Source organism: Euprymna scolopes, chromosome 19 (genome assembly GCF_053919585.1).
Source record: "Euprymna scolopes isolate OS-2025 chromosome 19, ASM5391958v1, whole genome shotgun sequence".
NCBI lineage: Eukaryota > Metazoa > Mollusca > Cephalopoda > Sepiida > Sepiolidae > Euprymna > Euprymna scolopes.
In genome coordinates this window covers 36,750,757-36,767,797 of record NC_136500.1, presented here as the reverse complement: position 1 = coordinate 36,767,797, position 17,041 = coordinate 36,750,757, and the positions used below count along the sequence as shown (strand labels likewise).

Below are 17,041 nucleotides of genomic sequence, written 5' to 3'. Positions count from 1 at the left end.
AAAAATAGTATTATTCATTTATATCACAAAAATGATAATTAAACCTTTTCTAAATACCGAATAGAACGATAAAATTGTCGCCCTAGAAGAGATGACATGATTCAATTTCCATTTGAAGAAAAGCAGTTTTCTTTTTTTGTTGCAGACCATCAATGAGTTGGCCAGTTGTGTACAAATCCCAAGAGTGATAGGAACTTTCTATCATATAGAAAATGAGTGAAAACGGAGATGTGTTGCTGTATAACTCATGCTCTCTACCGATCCAAGTTATGACAACAGAACCATCAAAATGAATCCTCAAAATGCAAAATCAGATGGTTCAACGCTCAAGGGTACAGCTCAACAAAGTTTTTGGCCACAGTTATGGTCTCTGGTTTGGTTTCAAGTGAGGGCCACATCATACCACCTCACATCTTTGAAGTTGGCTTGAAAGTCAACACTGTTGCATGAGGAACTAATCTCAGGTTACACCGCTAGAGTAACGTCCCTTGGCAGGGACAGACCTGTATTGTGAATAATGGTGCGAGAATAAAAGAAGATGCCAGTAAACCAAGTGTACACGTTGTGTTGTTTTCATTAATGGGAATCCGCATGTAAAGATAATGAAACAAACATTAAAGTATACCGGGTTGGTACAATCAGGTGCCACTGGCAGACCCTGGATGTGGCAGCAGGACACGGCGTCACCTCACAAGTCCAAAGAGAACCAGGCTTGGCTTCATAAGGAGCGTTACAATTTTCTCTCACTGGCCCCCTCTCCTTCCCCGACCTGAACATGCTGGACTACTTCGTTTGGTCATATGTTTAGCACATCACCAACATGACCTCCAACAACACCAAATCTTGATTGCTGCCATCTGCCGAGTATTCGTCGAGCTCCCACCGGCGCTTGTGGAAAAGAAATGCTTCCAATTCTGGACCTGTATTGAGGCAGTGATTGAGGCTGAAGGCAGCTACATTGAATAGATGTCGGCTATACTACATAATCAAGTTACCTGAATTGATTTTTTTCAATAAAAGTTTTAAAATAAAGCTGTAGTGTTGTTTTCTTTAGGGCGACAAATTTATCATTCAACCCTATAGAAAATTATGAAGTTAATTTTTATTACATTTCTTAGAAATGACACAATCTGAAAAGAAAAATTATTTTTAAATGATCAGATACTTCAGTTATTTACCTCCTACTATATAATTTTTTACCCCCAGGGGTAAATTTACAACCGGTTGATAATCTCCGGTCTATGTTATCCAGATTCAAAAAAACATTACAGCACTGTAATTATGTAGATTTTGAGAAATTATAATCCTTCTACTACTCCTACTCCCCCCCTCTCTCTCTCTCTCTCTCTCTCTCTCTCTCTCTCTCTCTCCATTTAATCTCACTTTTCTTTTGTTCAGGGATCAAATATATATTTTTTTAATTTCGCAAGCTCACTCTGCAGTCCTCATAGTTTAGTGGGTTACCTGTCTTCAATTCTGCTCTGTATAATCTTGTTTAATCGGTTCAAAGTTGTCTTTGTTAAGGAGAGCTTTCTGCCATTTAAGACATCCATGTTTCTGCAGCAGTTTATCAAGGATATTTTACATGATTGTACCAGTATAACTGAATTGTCCTTAGAACAACTTCTATGCTTTCAACAAATTCTCCAACTTAATATGTTGGGTTTGATTAGATTTCACACTGCAGGTCAATCTAATAATAGATCTGACATTGTGCCGCAGCCGGATGAGAGAGGACTATGTAAGAGGTCAGCATTCGCTGCCATATAACATGACGTTCCTGACACAGTTGTAACCCAACTAATCCTGAATGTAAAGGGGGGGGGACACTTGTGTTGTTATCAAAAGCAACAGCTCACAAAATTTCAATGACGCATTCACACTCATACTAATTACATATCAATCACCTGCACTCAGCATATCTCTAATGGTAGCTAAAAAGAGTCTACCACCTTTTAGTCAATAATGAAGACAATGAAAGGAAGTCTCATTTTAACATTTCATAAACAACTTTATTTGTTATCCTCGTTAGTAGCTTTGATAAAAGACAGAAACGTATTAGTAAGAGAGTTCATTGAAAGAGAAAGAAGTGTTCAATATGTTTAAAGATAGATTTAATATCATGTCGGCTGATTGAAGAAGAGAATAGTTCAGTGTTCGTGCACGTACGTGTTTATAGCTAGTAGTTGCCAGGGCAAAAGAGAAAGAAAGGACAAAGTCTTCAGTGTATTAATGTGTTGGCATGCTTGAGTATGAGTTGTATCGACGAGAGTAGTCCTGTAGAATGATGAATAAAGTTCATGTGGGTACCGCACGTGGAAATAAATGGTAGTTTGAAGAGAGCCATAGCGATCTTAAATGAGGCAGACACTGCGTTTGATTTCCTTCGCTGGTTTTTCTTTTTGTAATTTTGCCAAGTAGGGGATTTGGCCTTAGGGGGATGACAAAAATTTTCTTTGCGGCCACGTTTATGACACACTTGGTACTTGTGTTTTCTGAAGAGACAAAAACGAGCATAGTGGCATTCACCGCAAGACCAGCATGCAGACGGTGGTTTTTTATTCAAAACTTTGAGTCTATTATTGAGTTGATGTGTGAGGTTAGTGAAGGTAGTGTGTGTTGCTGCTGGACTAACATTGTGTCCGTTTTTAAGTTTAACAACCTGTTACACTCAGTTGTCAGATCCTGGACAGTAATGTTTTTATCTGTTTCAAGCTTTACTAGCAGTCGGGAACGTAATTCTGAATCATTTGCTGACTGTAGACCTGCTATAAAAATTAGGCATTTAAATTGGTCCTCAGTCGGTGTCTGGAGGTGAAATCTCTCGCACTCGTGATTCACACGTCCAGCATAAGTGACAAAATCGTCGGACTGGTTTTTTGAAAGTTTGAAACAGTTATATTGAATATTGAATAGAGACTGTTGTTCCCCAAAAATGTCCGTTAAGATACTGATAGTCTCAGTAAAAGTCAAATCAGAAGGTTGTTTGGGTAAAATAAAATTTACAAACCTTTCGTTTTCCTTTGCACCCAACTTTCGTATCAGCAGGTGTTTTTTCAGTCGTCGACCTTGTAAGGAAATTCATGGTAAAATGTGTCCTTCCATCGTGAAAACCATGAGCTGAATGTGCAGCTGTTACGGACATCATAGGAAAATTCTGTAATAATGTTGGAAACCTCGACACTAGATAACTTCCCAATGTCTTGCAACTGGAATTTTTGGATTAATGTTATTATTAGATTCAGTTGTGCTTTTTCAAATTGTTCCTCTTGCTGCACCAAAATTTGTTTGAGAATTTCTGCGGAGATAGACATTTTCTTTTTGAAAAGTGTTTTTGTTTATTTTATTTCCAAATCTTTGTTGCCAGTTGTTATATTGTTGAATGCGTTAGATCAATATAACATAAAATATCTTACTGCATTATCTTCATGTGGGTATGTTTGCAGCTCATGAGGAAAAAACATAACACATATAAACAAATAAGGAACCAATCACTGTTACATAACGATACACATTTATTATGAAGACACGCACACACACATAACTACAATTCAAACATAATAGACAAAAGTTAGAAGTCCAAATATGATAAATGGAATGAATGGGAATGATGTGTTGCGGGGCCAGTTATTCGGAGACAATCGACCTAACAACTAACAAGGTAGACACGGGCAGAAAGTAAAACAGCAAAGAAGCAAAGAAGAATGACGGACACAGGTTGTTTGGTTAAAGACGAGGGTTCGCCTTTTATGAAGCAAAAAATCGTATGATATGGATGCTGGTTGTCCGAAAGGTTGCATGTACCAGAGGCTAAGGTCTGGAGGGCTGGAACAGGTACTCTAGACGTAGCGTGGTTTACGGTTGCTCGCTGGGTCTGGAATGATCAGTTGGACGTCAGGGCGATCCGGAACAGACGGTGAACACTGAAAATGCGGAGGTCAGTGTTAAGGAACAGACGGTTGGTAGGGAGCCAGGTGCAGGTGAGGGTGCAGACCGAAGGAGCGAGGTGCATGAGAGGTTGCAGGTCGGAGGAGCGAGGTTGTAGGTCAGAGGAGCAAGGTGCAAGTGATGTTGCAGGCCGGATGAGCAAGGTGCAAGCAAGGTTGCAGGCCGGACGAGCAAGGTGCAGGCAAGGTTGAAGACCGGGGGAGGGTGGTGCAGGCGAGGTTGTAGGCCGGAGGAGCAAGGTGCAAGTGAGGGCGCAGGCTGGAGGAACGAGGTGCAAGTGTGGTTGCAGGCCAGAGGAGCGAGGTGCAGGCGAGGTTGCAGGCAGGAGAAGCGAAGTGCAAGCAAGGTTGCAGTCCAGAGGAGTGAGGTTGCAGGAGTGAGCTGGAGGCGCTGGAGGCACCAAGGGCTGGAAAGGCTGCGGGAATGAGCAGGAAGCCGCTGGAGTGAGATGGAAGCACTGGAGACTGGGAGTGAAGTTCGCTGCTGGTCTTGGGAGGCAAGCAGTAGTAAATTGCATAAGTAGAAAAACTTATTAGTCCTGATAAGGGCTTGATGTTTAGCCCTGATAAGAGCTGCTTGAACTGCTGCTGAGACGGCTGGTGTCGCTGCGAATCCTTCGGCTGGTGGGTTTGGTCGACGTGACTGGTAGCGTCAACGTCACTCGGGAGCCTCCTCCTACTCCCTGGCCAGGTCTGGTGCCCAACCGAAACTGCCTGGCTGTATTCATTTGGCCAGCATGATGTTAGATGCGTTGCTCCAAATAAGACAAACAAACAACTCTAATTTTAAAACGAAATTTATGCAATCAAAAGTAGCTTGGGAGTTTTGTTGATTCCATTTAAATTAATTTCGTCTAAAAGTAAAAGGTACATGTTCATACGTTTAGCCTATCGTGTCCTTTGTTTAAGCGAAGGGAAAGCGAAGAGACAACGGGGGTGGGGAAAGGATGGAGGCGGTGATTTTGAAACCGCGAGAGATGCTCACTTCTCCATTTTGAAAGTGACTCTGTTTTCCCTCCACTGTCTCTGCTTCCAGCCGTTGATCTCGCGAGAAGTTGCTAGAATTTAAAGTTTAGGACTACGGACAAAGGGAGGCGATTTTACCCCAAAAAGTAAAGAGTTACTCCCCTTTGCATTATACTTTTGTTTCATCCCAACAATGCGTTTCCGCTAAAAATGTTTTAGCTTTGTTTATGTGACACGTGTCTTTGAAAATGTTTCAGCGTTTTAGTTTTAAATACAGCGATGATGTTTTGTTTTTCTCTTCGGCGAAAACACTGTTTGGTGTTAGAACAATGTTCTAGAGGATTCTCAAGTGATAAATAAGCGACATTTTAAGATTGTTTTCGCTCATCAGTGTAAAGCGTCAGTTTTTCTTATGCTCCTTTGTTTTGTTCGTATGCGGACAAAATGAGTTTATGAAAGGAAAGAATCCTGTAGCAAAATGGAGTGTAGCGATACTGAAAGTTTGTTGTTTTTAAGCTAAAATAACAATAAAAGCCTAGAATGGTACATATTCTGGGGTCACCATTTTAGTTTATCGTGTTTGATGAGAGTAGTGCTGTAGAATGATAAAGTTTGTGGTCACCGCACGTGGAAATAAATGGTAGTTTGAAGAGAGCCATAGCTAGCTTGTTGTACTCACATCCTGCCTGGGGCCGCATCCCCAGGCGAAGTCTGTTCCCAGATAGGGTCAGGATCAAAAAGGATTAAAGGGTCGTGATTTTGCCTTTTATATACTTGGTCACATGATTGAGAGCTGGCTTGTGATTGGACAAGCCAGGAGGAAATGGATTTGAAATCTCGATGCCGTGAAAAGTAGTTCCCGCCTGTGATGTAGTGGGTATCGACTGCTACAACCTCTAGGGTGTTGGTATCCAGTATAATACAAGGACAATAACTCTGATTTTAAAATTTGTATTATTTGTTTGTTTGTTTAAAATAACTTTGCTTCGTCCTGGTTCTTTGTTGTTGTTGTAGTTCATCCTAAAAATGTAGATAAAATAATAAACACTCTTCCCGCTGATTGTTTTTCTCCTACTTTTAACCAGAGACATGCAGAGAGGGGGGTGGTGCTAGGGGTGCTCAAGTACCTGCCCCTTTTACTCCTGTTTTTAAAGTGCCCTTTTCAGTGGAATGTATTCTAGGCCTGTGCCCTATCGAGACACTGTTCATTATGATATGTTTGCTGGGTTTTTTCACTTTAGCACCTTCCCTAAAAAAGTTCTCTGCACATCACTGCTTTTAACCTTGATTTTTTCAAAATTAAGATCAATAGGCATCACCTATCTTCGAAATAATCATCTTTTTGTTCTTCTTAGTTCCTTATATTAAGTAGTTTCATGCCTTGCCCTGTGTAAAATTATGTGCGAGTCAGCTAAATGACACCAATTTGTTGTCTTGTTCCTCGCCTAATGAATAAATTTATGTATTGCTTAAGCATTGGATCTCTTCTCAATATCTCTTCTTTTCACTGTTTGTTTTTTGTTTTTTAATCAATTTGCAAATGTGTCAAACCTGCCATTGTTTCTTTGTCTCAATTTCAATACAATCTTTTGGGGACAAATATCATTTTTATTATTTGCATTTATAATAAATTACTTGACTCACTTTTGTTTTACCAGATTGTCATTGCTCATTGTCTGTTGAGTGATGTCATATAAAGTTGAGTTTCTGTGAGTCTCAGAAACAGATAGATGTTTTCAGTTGGAAGATATCTTTTTCCTGATTTGCAATTTGTCCTTTGGTGGAGATACTGGCTGTCATTGTAACCTCAAAATAAAATATTGTTGCATGTTTTAGTAATAATCTTGCTTGGAAAGAAAATCCTTTTGTTACAGCAGTAACCAATGATTGACATTACAGACAGTGTTGAAATCAAGCACAGTATGCTGTGAAGGCATACAACATCGGTTCACATGCCTAGATATTAAAAAAGTGGATATAAACTTGTCTTATTATAGAAATTGTTTGTTATGACTCTTTGAAAACTACATTTTTGTCTTAATATATGAGCACTATATGCAATTTGGGACTGAATATTTTGGATTTAAAATTAATTGGACCCAGGTGTATCAAAACATAGCTGTTTTTCTACTGGTTACAGCATTTCTTCCCAGAATAGTTGCTAGATAACATCAAAGTTATATTTACTTTACATTTTCTATGCATTCTCTGTAAATTGTTTGCCTTGACAATTCATACTTTTTGATTGTGTTATTTACAGCAATTTATACAAAAAATAATGGTCAGATATGCCTTTTTATATAAAATTTATATAATACCAACTTACCAAAGAAGGATTATTATTAATCTGCTCTTCAATATTTTGTACAATACGGCTAACTCCATTCAGCAGAACAGTTATCTGAAAATTTAAAAAATACAAGAATGCAAGTAAATAAAAAAAAAATGATTGACCATAATCAAGGTTGACCCAAAGACTACCTTTTTGTTATCTACTATACCTCATAATCTGTAATGTTTAACATCTTTAAGTCTGTGATATGACTCATGTAAGAATTAGACTTCTAACCAATTAGCAAACACTCTTAACATTATGCCTGATCGGACAATATTTATTTTGTATTTTTGAAAAATTGAGTGAAAAACAGAAAAACAAAACTACTATCTCCACCTTAAAATGCACAGTCTCATTTAGTAGAATGACATATTTTTTTATTTTAGTCATTATTAATTGGTCGTTTTGTTTTATAGCAGATCAACCCTTTTGGAGTTATTTAATATCGAGTCTAGTAATTTGTAAAAAATATTTTATGCTTCATCTTCAAATACTTATTTGTGGTGTTTAGTCTGAGTGCTTTGTAGAAAAAAATTGTTACTTCTGTTTTTTGACTTTGCAGAACATGATTGAGTTTTGTAAAGAGAAAGGAAAAAACAATAGCATCAATATTTAGTGCATTTTTGCTCAGGAAGTCAGTATCTTCAGACACCACCATAATGTTCTAACCATTTATTACCATTACTGGTCAAAGTGAACCTGCGGACAATAATAACTAAGGGTCAACTCTATATTCCCCATTAAACTCAAATGAGCCTCACCAGTGAATGTCTTTTAAGATTATACCCAGGACCAAATTATTTGGCTTATTCTGACCACTATTCTGATCTTCGTTGTTACATCCACAATTCGTTGAGTAATATGTTAGGTCGAACAGCTTTCTAGAAAATAACTTTAACAACGTTTATTTGTTTTTTTTCTGTTAGCAATCTTGTAACTGTAAGCATTTCATAATATTAAACAAACAAACTTTAAACAAGGGACACAAATGGGAACACACTTGTGCATTTTAACAAACACATACTTGTGCATTATTGGTTGGCAAACAGACAGTTCTTGAGAAAATTTCTCTTAAGTTTCTATATTTTCAGCACATGCTGTCTCTTAGCTTCCCCAATGCAAATTTGCCTCAAAACAGTTGAACATGTGACTCAATTTATACTTGTATCCTAGCATGTTTGTGTAGGGAGCTGACTCTTGACTTTATTACCTCACTCAATAAGTGCCTCAGTTCATCTTTGCTCACTGCTAGGCCACCCTGACATCTGTAATATAGTCGGGGGTGTATATAAAATGTGTATCTATATGGTGTGTGAACATTCAATCTTTAAGATGTTCCTCTAGTTGTATGGATGTGTGGGTATTTCAATAACTCTGTTGACATCGTAACAAATTATGCAGAAACAGTCTTTTACAACAACAAATAAACATCTTTGTCCGCTTGGTCCAGACAAAAGAACTCTTCTGGTCTGTCCTGAAACAAATGTCTCCCTTCGAAGTAATGCCAAATACCAAGTTTGTTTTATATAAACTTTATTCTTGACTTCCCATCGGAGCTGCAAGGTATTATAAGTTCTACATTATGCTAAAAGTCGCATTTCTCCCAGCTTCCAAACAGAGATGATATCTTTCATGTTTTTGTCTAACTCTCCCAGTCTGACTACTCAACTCCGAAAAAAACCCAAAAAACTGTACATATTTTTCTAAACTATATCATTATGTCATTAAGACACATAGCATAAAGATCACCTGATGCCATCACTAAATCATTGTTGACAGTCTGAATACCTGGGCAACATCAAAAATGATGAGCAACAATGAATTCATGAATGCCTCGAGAGAAAGATAGATGGAGAGCCATAGCCGTACCAGGCAGGACATCACTTGATGATGATGATGATGATGATGCCATTACTAAATCACCTCCATTGTCCCGATTCCACTACATTACAAAATAACCTCCATTGTTTATGTTCTAGCATTCCAGATACATTTCTAACATAAATATTTTTATCTGTAAAATACCTAATTTGCCCCAATACATGTTTTCTAAACATCCTATTTAGCTAACATCAACATCGGTCATAATAATAATCATTTAGGTAACTTGGGATTCCCCGGCAGTGCTCTAGATAGCATATATATTTAATGACAGGCTTTCAAAATTCATAGGTAGTTGATTTAATCTCTACCAACAGGAACAAAGCCTCAATACATAGAATAATAACTATCAACTGAATTTTTATAAAAGTTTTAGCAGGCATTTTATCTTTAAAAAAAGAAATCTCCATTAAATTTTGAAAGTAATCAATGGAGGCTCATGACTTTATGACTTTTACAGAAAATTTTAGAATTGTTTTAAAATTTCATTTCACACACAAATATATACTAGACCATTTTCTAACACGTCAGCTTGACTGGTCATGCCCAGACTGACTTCAATCTCATCTCAAAATTCCGACAGTTTTGCACAGATGATGTCATATCATTGGATTCTAGTTCTTAGGATCTTGACATACCATAGTTCTACTGATTCCTTCATGACCCTAATCTAAAATGCTACCTGTCTCCTAAGCCAACAGCGAACATATGTAACAGCTAATATGTTTACAAGTTAATCTGTTTACCTCAATCTGTAAAATTATAATCTGGCAATGTATATTATATATTCTAAGAAATGTATGCTTTTTAGAAATGATTCCTAGAATTTTTTTACTGACATTTTGCCTCTACTTTTATAACATGTTTATAAATTTTAATTAACACATTTATAGATTTAATTGGATTTGAAATCTGTGCTCAATTCCATGAGCAGAGTTTCTTTCCAAGAACTGCCTGTTTGTGGAGCACATCACCATTTGTCTGCTTCCCAACTGACTATAACATGGTCATCTTCAAGTCTAATGTGAATAAATTTGTATTGAGTCATCCATTTAGATCTAACACTTTTTTTTTACAAAGGAATCACCACTTATCAAGGCCCGGAAGCCACTCAAGGATAAGGGTTAATGGGTATACATTAGTCAATGTGATTATAGCGTTTTTAACATAGGTATTGGGATTTTTGTAAGTTGGATTACATAGGGGTACGGTTCATCAAGAACTTGTTTACATTGGACTTGAAGACAATCAGATTGTAGTCACCTGGGAAGCAGGCCAAAGGAAGAAAGTTCCACAGGCGTGCAATTCTAAGAAAGAAGCTCTGCTCATGGAATCTACATTTAGGTCTAGGCACAGATAAAGAGTGTGGGAAACTATTGGTGGTGGTTCTGGCTAGACGAGTGTTTTTCGTGAAAGTTTGTCGAGGGCGGATCATAGATTGAAGCTCAGACAAGCACCTGCCATGGAAATAATGATAAAGCAGAGACAGGCTCGCAACATCTCTTCTGTGAGAAAGAGATTGCAGGGAAAAGAAAAGAGCATCCCTCACTAAGTTACGAAATCTGTTTTGAAGGCTGTCAAGGCAGGATAAGCAGCTTCTAGCAGCTCCAGCCCAGATGTAACAACAGTATTCCATCATTGGCTGAACCTGGCTTTTATATAGGTAGAGAATTGCATCAGGAGTGAGATTTCTACTGGAGTGGTAGAAGGATCCTACCATTTTCCCAGCAACCTTGGCAACGGATTTGATATACATGTCCTATTTCAGATCAGGAGTAAATGTCAAGCCCAGAAGCTTATCAAAACATGAAGCCCCCCCCCTCCAAGACAAGAGCCATTCATTTCAATTGATGCCAGATGGGCATCAGAGTGTTGATGATGTAAGGATAGAAGCTTGGTTTTAGATGCATTAAAAGTAACCAGCCACGTCTTTCCCCATTGTACCACATGCTCAAGATCAGAGGAGAGAGAATCAGAGAGAACTTGCTTGTTTACTGTCTTTGATGTGCTGCCATAGATGGTGGTATCGTCAGCATAAATGTTCATGAATGATGTAAGGATTTGATTTGGGAGATCATTGATGTAGATTAGGAAGAGAGTTGGGCCCAGGATGGACCCCTGAGGAACCCCAGCATTAATACCAAGAGCTTCTGATTTCTGCCCGTCAACCACTACTCTTATGAACCTATCAGAGAGAAATGATTTAATAATTGAGAAGACATTTCCAGCTATACCATAGCTGGAGATCTTGTGAAGTAAATCTTTGTGCCAAACCTTATTGAAGACCTTTGATATGCCAAGAGCAATTGCCCTAGAAAGGAAGCCTTTGTCGAGAGATTCACTAATCCTGTGAGATAAAACTGTAAGCACGTCTGTTGTAGATCTAGCAGAACAGAAACCATATTGCATGTCACTAAGGAGCTGAGATGGTTGACTACTTCTCTATTTAACACAGATTCTAGTAACTTACTCATGATGCACAGGAGACTTATTGGCCTGAACTGAGAGGGAGACGAACGATCATCTGAATTCTTAAATACAAGGCATATTGATGAGATTTTCCATAGGGTTGGGAAGCATTTCTCCTTAAGACAACACTTAAATAATTTTGTAAGTATGGGCACTAGTTCTGGTCGAAGTTTTTTTAGCACTATAATTGGAATGCTGTCAGGGTCAGTTGCTTTACTGGGATTGAGGTTTTTGATTAGCTTGGCAACATCATGTACAGATATTTGTATGTCGCATAGCATGTTTTCAGTTACACGAGAAAATGCTGGGGGTTGACTGCCTTGGTTATTAAGGATAGAATTAGCTGCAAAGTTCTTGGCAAAGAGATTGGCTTTGTCTAATGCTGACGAGATTACCTCAGGTCCATTGATGATAGTTAGGATAGAGCACAATGCTCCTGTTCAGGATTCTGTTTACCATTTGCCAAAACTGATGGGAACCAAGCCGCTGCTCAGCTACTTTGGACTTGACAGACTGAGCGTACAACTTTCTTGTGTTCTTTATCACTTTTTTACAGTGGTTGCTGGTGGTCCTGAAAGCAGTTTTAGTTTCAGTACATCTATTACATTGGAAGCAGTAGAAAAAGTGATTTCTGTGTGCAATGGCAGCAACACATTCTGGAGAGAACCACGGCTGGCTATAAGGTTTTTGCTGGAACTTTTTGAGGGTATGAACTGTTCTATACCTACAATTAACCATTCTATCAGGTCTGATACTATAGAGGACACATCCTTTTTAAACATGGAATGCAGAGGTAGATCTGATATAAATGTACAGAAGCTCTCCCAGTCAGCCATAGAATATTGATATACTGTATGATGGAGAGGTACGTCTGAGGACCTATTACATTTTGTTTTTATCTTAACTGATACAACAGAGTGGTCAGAAGATCTCAGTGGAGACAGAACGGAAGCTGACCACAGTTTGGGGTAAGTTGTGAGAAAAAGGTCTAGGAGACTTGCGTACTGGCCATCAGTGTCAGGCATGCAGGTTAGTTCGTGTACAATCTGAGTGAGGTCATAGGCAATGGAGAAATTGTGAGAGAACCTCCCCTCGTCGTCGGTTTTGTTTGAGTGAGTTTAACCATTCCACATTGTGAACACTGAAGTCTCCACAGACGTTGATGTTTGCTGAAGGATACGTAGACAGGACGTGGTCAATTTTCGCAGATATGCTTTTAAAGATAGTAACTCCACTGTTATGGGGGCGATAGAGTGCAAATATAAACGCAGTAGTGTGGGCTAGTGCAATGCGAGAGCACATATAGGGTAAATTTGGATCTTCTCTGGAGATGTCCCTACCACATGGAAAGCCGTCTTTAATGTAGGCATATATTCCATGTTCATGGCGATCTTGGGGTCGGATTTAGAGGTTAAGTTAGAGTATCCTTTAATTATGAACTCATCAAAGTAGTCGGTCCAATGCAAGTTTCGCTGAGGAATAATAGGTATGGTTTAGTCTCCTGCAATAGAGTTTTAATCTCTGGAAGGTTGAAACGTAGACCCCTGGTGTTGGAGAAGGAAAGATGGTAGTAGGGATCTACATTGGAAGTTGAAGGTCTGGGTTTAATAGAGTATTTTTTCTGAAAACCTTTGATGATTGAGATTTGGGATTTGTGGAATAGGTAGGCAGACTTGCTTAGAGCTGAGTAGAGATGGAAAGTAAAAGAAAAAGAAATTAAGAATATTTTTTTTTTGTAGCACATGATAAGGTAAAGCTGTAACAATTACCCACTAATATGGCATCGAGAGGCCCCACCATGGTCCAGAATCCATTCACCAAATCGCAATACAGTAGCCCCAGTACTTTGCACCTGCTGATAGGACAGCCTTCTTAGTGGTTAATCTAAGGTCCGGATCCCTAACTATCAGGCGGATAATGTCAGCCCAGTTGAAACGTTTATCTCCAGCACCCTTACTAGTGACATGAACACAAGGATAGATAAAAGAAACAGAATTTCCAGCATCTCTGGCGACAGTTCACACAAAATACTGCCAACCTTGAATACAGCTTTTTCTTCTCCCTTTGTCAGAAAAATCACTCATTGAATTAGACTGAGGGAGAAATAAGAAGAAGCGAGAGTTATGAGAGCTGCCGATAACACATCCACATTACATTGTCTACTCTCCATTAAAAAAAAAGGATTTAAGGGACTTATTAATATTTACTTAGTATAAGTGCATAGCTCTTTTCCGAGATTAAAGATATTATTTGAAGATACCTTCCCTTTTAAGTGTGAATTTATATTGTGGAACTAACATGACCCTGTTAATAATAGATTTCATAATAATTTTCTTTTTTTTTCTTCGATATTCTAGATACATTTGTATTTAAAGTACTAACAGAAATAAACTTATATATTAAACAAGATATAATAAAATAAATGAATATAATAGAAAGAGTTTAGCACAAAAACAAAAAAAAAACTGGAAGGAATTGTCTCGTTATTGAAACATTTTCCCAACATGGAGTCTGAAAAAGAACACCTTACGTAGGCGGCATTGAATAGTGTTCAATTTGGTCAGCAAGAAAATAAAAAAAGAATAAACCATTATTCTTGAGTTGCCTTCGAGTCTTGATAAGAGGTGACGCTCCAAGTAAAATAATAATAATAATAAATTAATATTATAATATCTTTCTTATTATTGATGAAATAAATTTGGATTATCTCCCTTCTATTCAGAGAGGGGAGGCAATATCGATAGTATCACAAAGGAAACAAAAGATTGTATCAATAATCTATTACCAGGGAATATCTATTATATAAAAGGCAAAATGGGCATGCGTTTTTTTGTATGCCCACGAAAGGCGTGTTTTTTTTTTTTCGCTAGGCTTCTCAACAAAGTTACTATTTTGGAGAACTTTCCTTATACTCCTTAGATTATAATATCTACGATTCGAAAATGGATGTCGTCTCTATTTTTATTTGACCGAGTTTAAAAAATATTCCTGGTTCCCAGTATTTATTTGTCTTTCTCTTATTAAAGCAAAACTAATCGAAGTGAAAACGCCTCCTTGCCTTCTGGCCGAGGTGTTTAGAAGGCAATCAGCTTTGATCAATGTGGGAGAAACCCTTCATATCAGACAATTCCTATTCATTTGGACACTGCCAGAGTTCCCTCTTTTTGAGGGGAGCTGGTTTTCCCAAACATTGTGGGGAAACAAAAGCCTAACTGGCTTCCAGCCAGACGTTCATTTCTGCGCCTGCGTGAACTCAATTACTTAACTATCTATTTCTGCAAGTCAACTTTTTGATTGACTTCGCTAAATTTGAATGCTTTTCACTTCCTGTCGTGTCATAGCATAGTGGTACGATGTCAGGTTTTCTTTTACTTTCTTTTCCGCCTTTGTACCACGGGTTCAAGCCTGTCTGCCTACAACCACTTTTTTTTCTTTTCTTTTTTTTTGTGCTCAACACACACTTCCAAACACTTGGGCAATGCCGTGTACCTCCACTAGTATATATGTATATAACAATAAACAAAAACAAAGATTAGTAAACCTAATTTAGTCTCTTTCCATCACTAACACCAATTTAACCGTGTGGCTACTTATTTTACATGGTAATTATTTTTTTTTTTTGGCAAGTTGCATATATTTTATTTACGAATCATACCTAACCAAAATTTAACATTGTGGCTACTTATTATTTTACATGGTAATTAGTTGGTTTTGTTTAAAAAGTTTTGTGGGTTTGATGATGATTTACTTACAAATTCTTGCTGATCATCAAAGGAAAGGTAAGGATGGTGATGGTCTTGTTTCAATCGGAGTTTTTTTGCCACACATTCCATCAGGCAATGGTTATCGTGGATATCTCCATTGTCTGACATCTTCCAAATATATAAAACAAATAGAAATGATAAATACATCAAACAAAGAACTAAGAACAAACACTAAATAAACATACTGGGGGAAAGTGACATAGCATCTACATGGTGGTGCGTATGATCTTTGAGATAAATTCATAGATAAAAAATCGGGCGGTTATGGTGTAGTGAGTACGTAGCCCATTCAGAACCACATATCATTAAATTGGGATAAAAGAAAGACTGTGGCACATTCAGGATTGAAAGTTGGTGGACAAGTCAGACATGTTGAAAATTAATTATACTAAATATGATTGGATTTCAAAAAGGATTGTGACTTTTATTAACAATTCAATGAATATACATATTTTTTAGGGTCACTCTGTCTTTCAGATCAAAATCTTGTGATTTTAACTCATAAAATGAATAAGTTTTTAATTTGTGTCCCGTTATGATCATGATTTAGCAGCATAAAAGTTAATATAATTTTAACTTATTGTATTAATAGGATAACATATTTAATAACCATTCTCCAACTTTCCTTTCCTCTGTTTATTTATCTATGTCAAAGCCTACATCTATCAGTCTCTGTTTACTATAAGACAATGATAAAAAGGAATGACCAAGGCCATTAGTATTGCAGCAAGATGAATTGCAGTGTTGATGTGTGGCAAACACCCCCAACTATCGAAAAGTACTTGTTTCTGGCAAATTTAAATGAAATTTTCGTAATCAGCATAGTCGAAAACCTATGAAAGTCATCATGTTAAAGAAAATTGTGGAAGTGGAGCTAATGTACAAATTTATCCACAAAAAAAAAATGTTAATCGATTAACATGTTTAGTTTTGTTTGTTTTGTTTTTTTCAGCATGATTGTAATCTGTAGAGTGCGATGACAATTGGTTAATATGTTTAATTTAATAAATTTTTTTAGCACGATTTTCTCCTGTAGAGAGTGACGCCATATTGTATAATTTCTGGAGCATTTGTTTATTTATTGAAGAAGTGGATTCTGAAATATATGAATAGTCAGGTATCAGCCAATCAAAATGGGGTGGAATTTGAGAAGGGAGAATTTATTATTTTTAAATTGGAAAATGATTATGTTATGTGTATATATGTAATAATCAGTAGGAAAATATAGAATTTGACTGGTAGAATTTTTCCTCTGTAGATGCGACAATTGTAATGGTATTGCTCATCAGATGTAATGTAGCGTTTTATTATCATGAGTGAATGTGGCAGAAATGGTGGTTGTAAGTTACATAAGATAGTGGTTATCAAGGTAGATGTATTGAATTTGTATGTGGCATCTGTTGTTGCAAACCTACAGTACTTTGGTTCAGAGGGGAATTTCTGCAATCAAAATATATATGGAGAGAATACTGTTGGTTTACTATTTCTTCATCACACCAAAATGACATTTCATTTAACTAATATGGAATCAGCAGAGTGATTGACCTCTGGAAAAATCTTTTTTCAATAGTTACTCACCTTTATTGTTCATTTGATCCAACTATCTAAAACAAAAAGTAATTTACCTCAAAAAAGAAAAGGAAGAAAAAACAAACAAACAAGACAAGAGAGCAATTGTC

General features: G+C 37.3%; 1 protein-coding gene across 2 annotated transcripts in view; it reads right to left on the bottom strand.

Moving 5' to 3' along the window:
- The window catches only part of LOC145303530 (coiled-coil domain-containing protein 87-like), a 175,654-nt gene that overhangs the window by 125,414 nt on the left and 33,199 nt on the right, over positions 1-17,041 (bottom strand). For both annotated transcript variants that reach the window (XM_080144985.1, XM_080144986.1), the window contains exons 5-6: positions 15,351-15,470; positions 7,240-7,314 (exon numbers count right to left, since the gene is read on the bottom strand). In XM_080144985.1, coding sequence (XP_080001111.1) covers positions 7,240-7,314; positions 15,351-15,470 — 195 coding nt within the window. The remainder of the gene's footprint in view (positions 1-7,239; positions 7,315-15,350; positions 15,471-17,041) is intronic.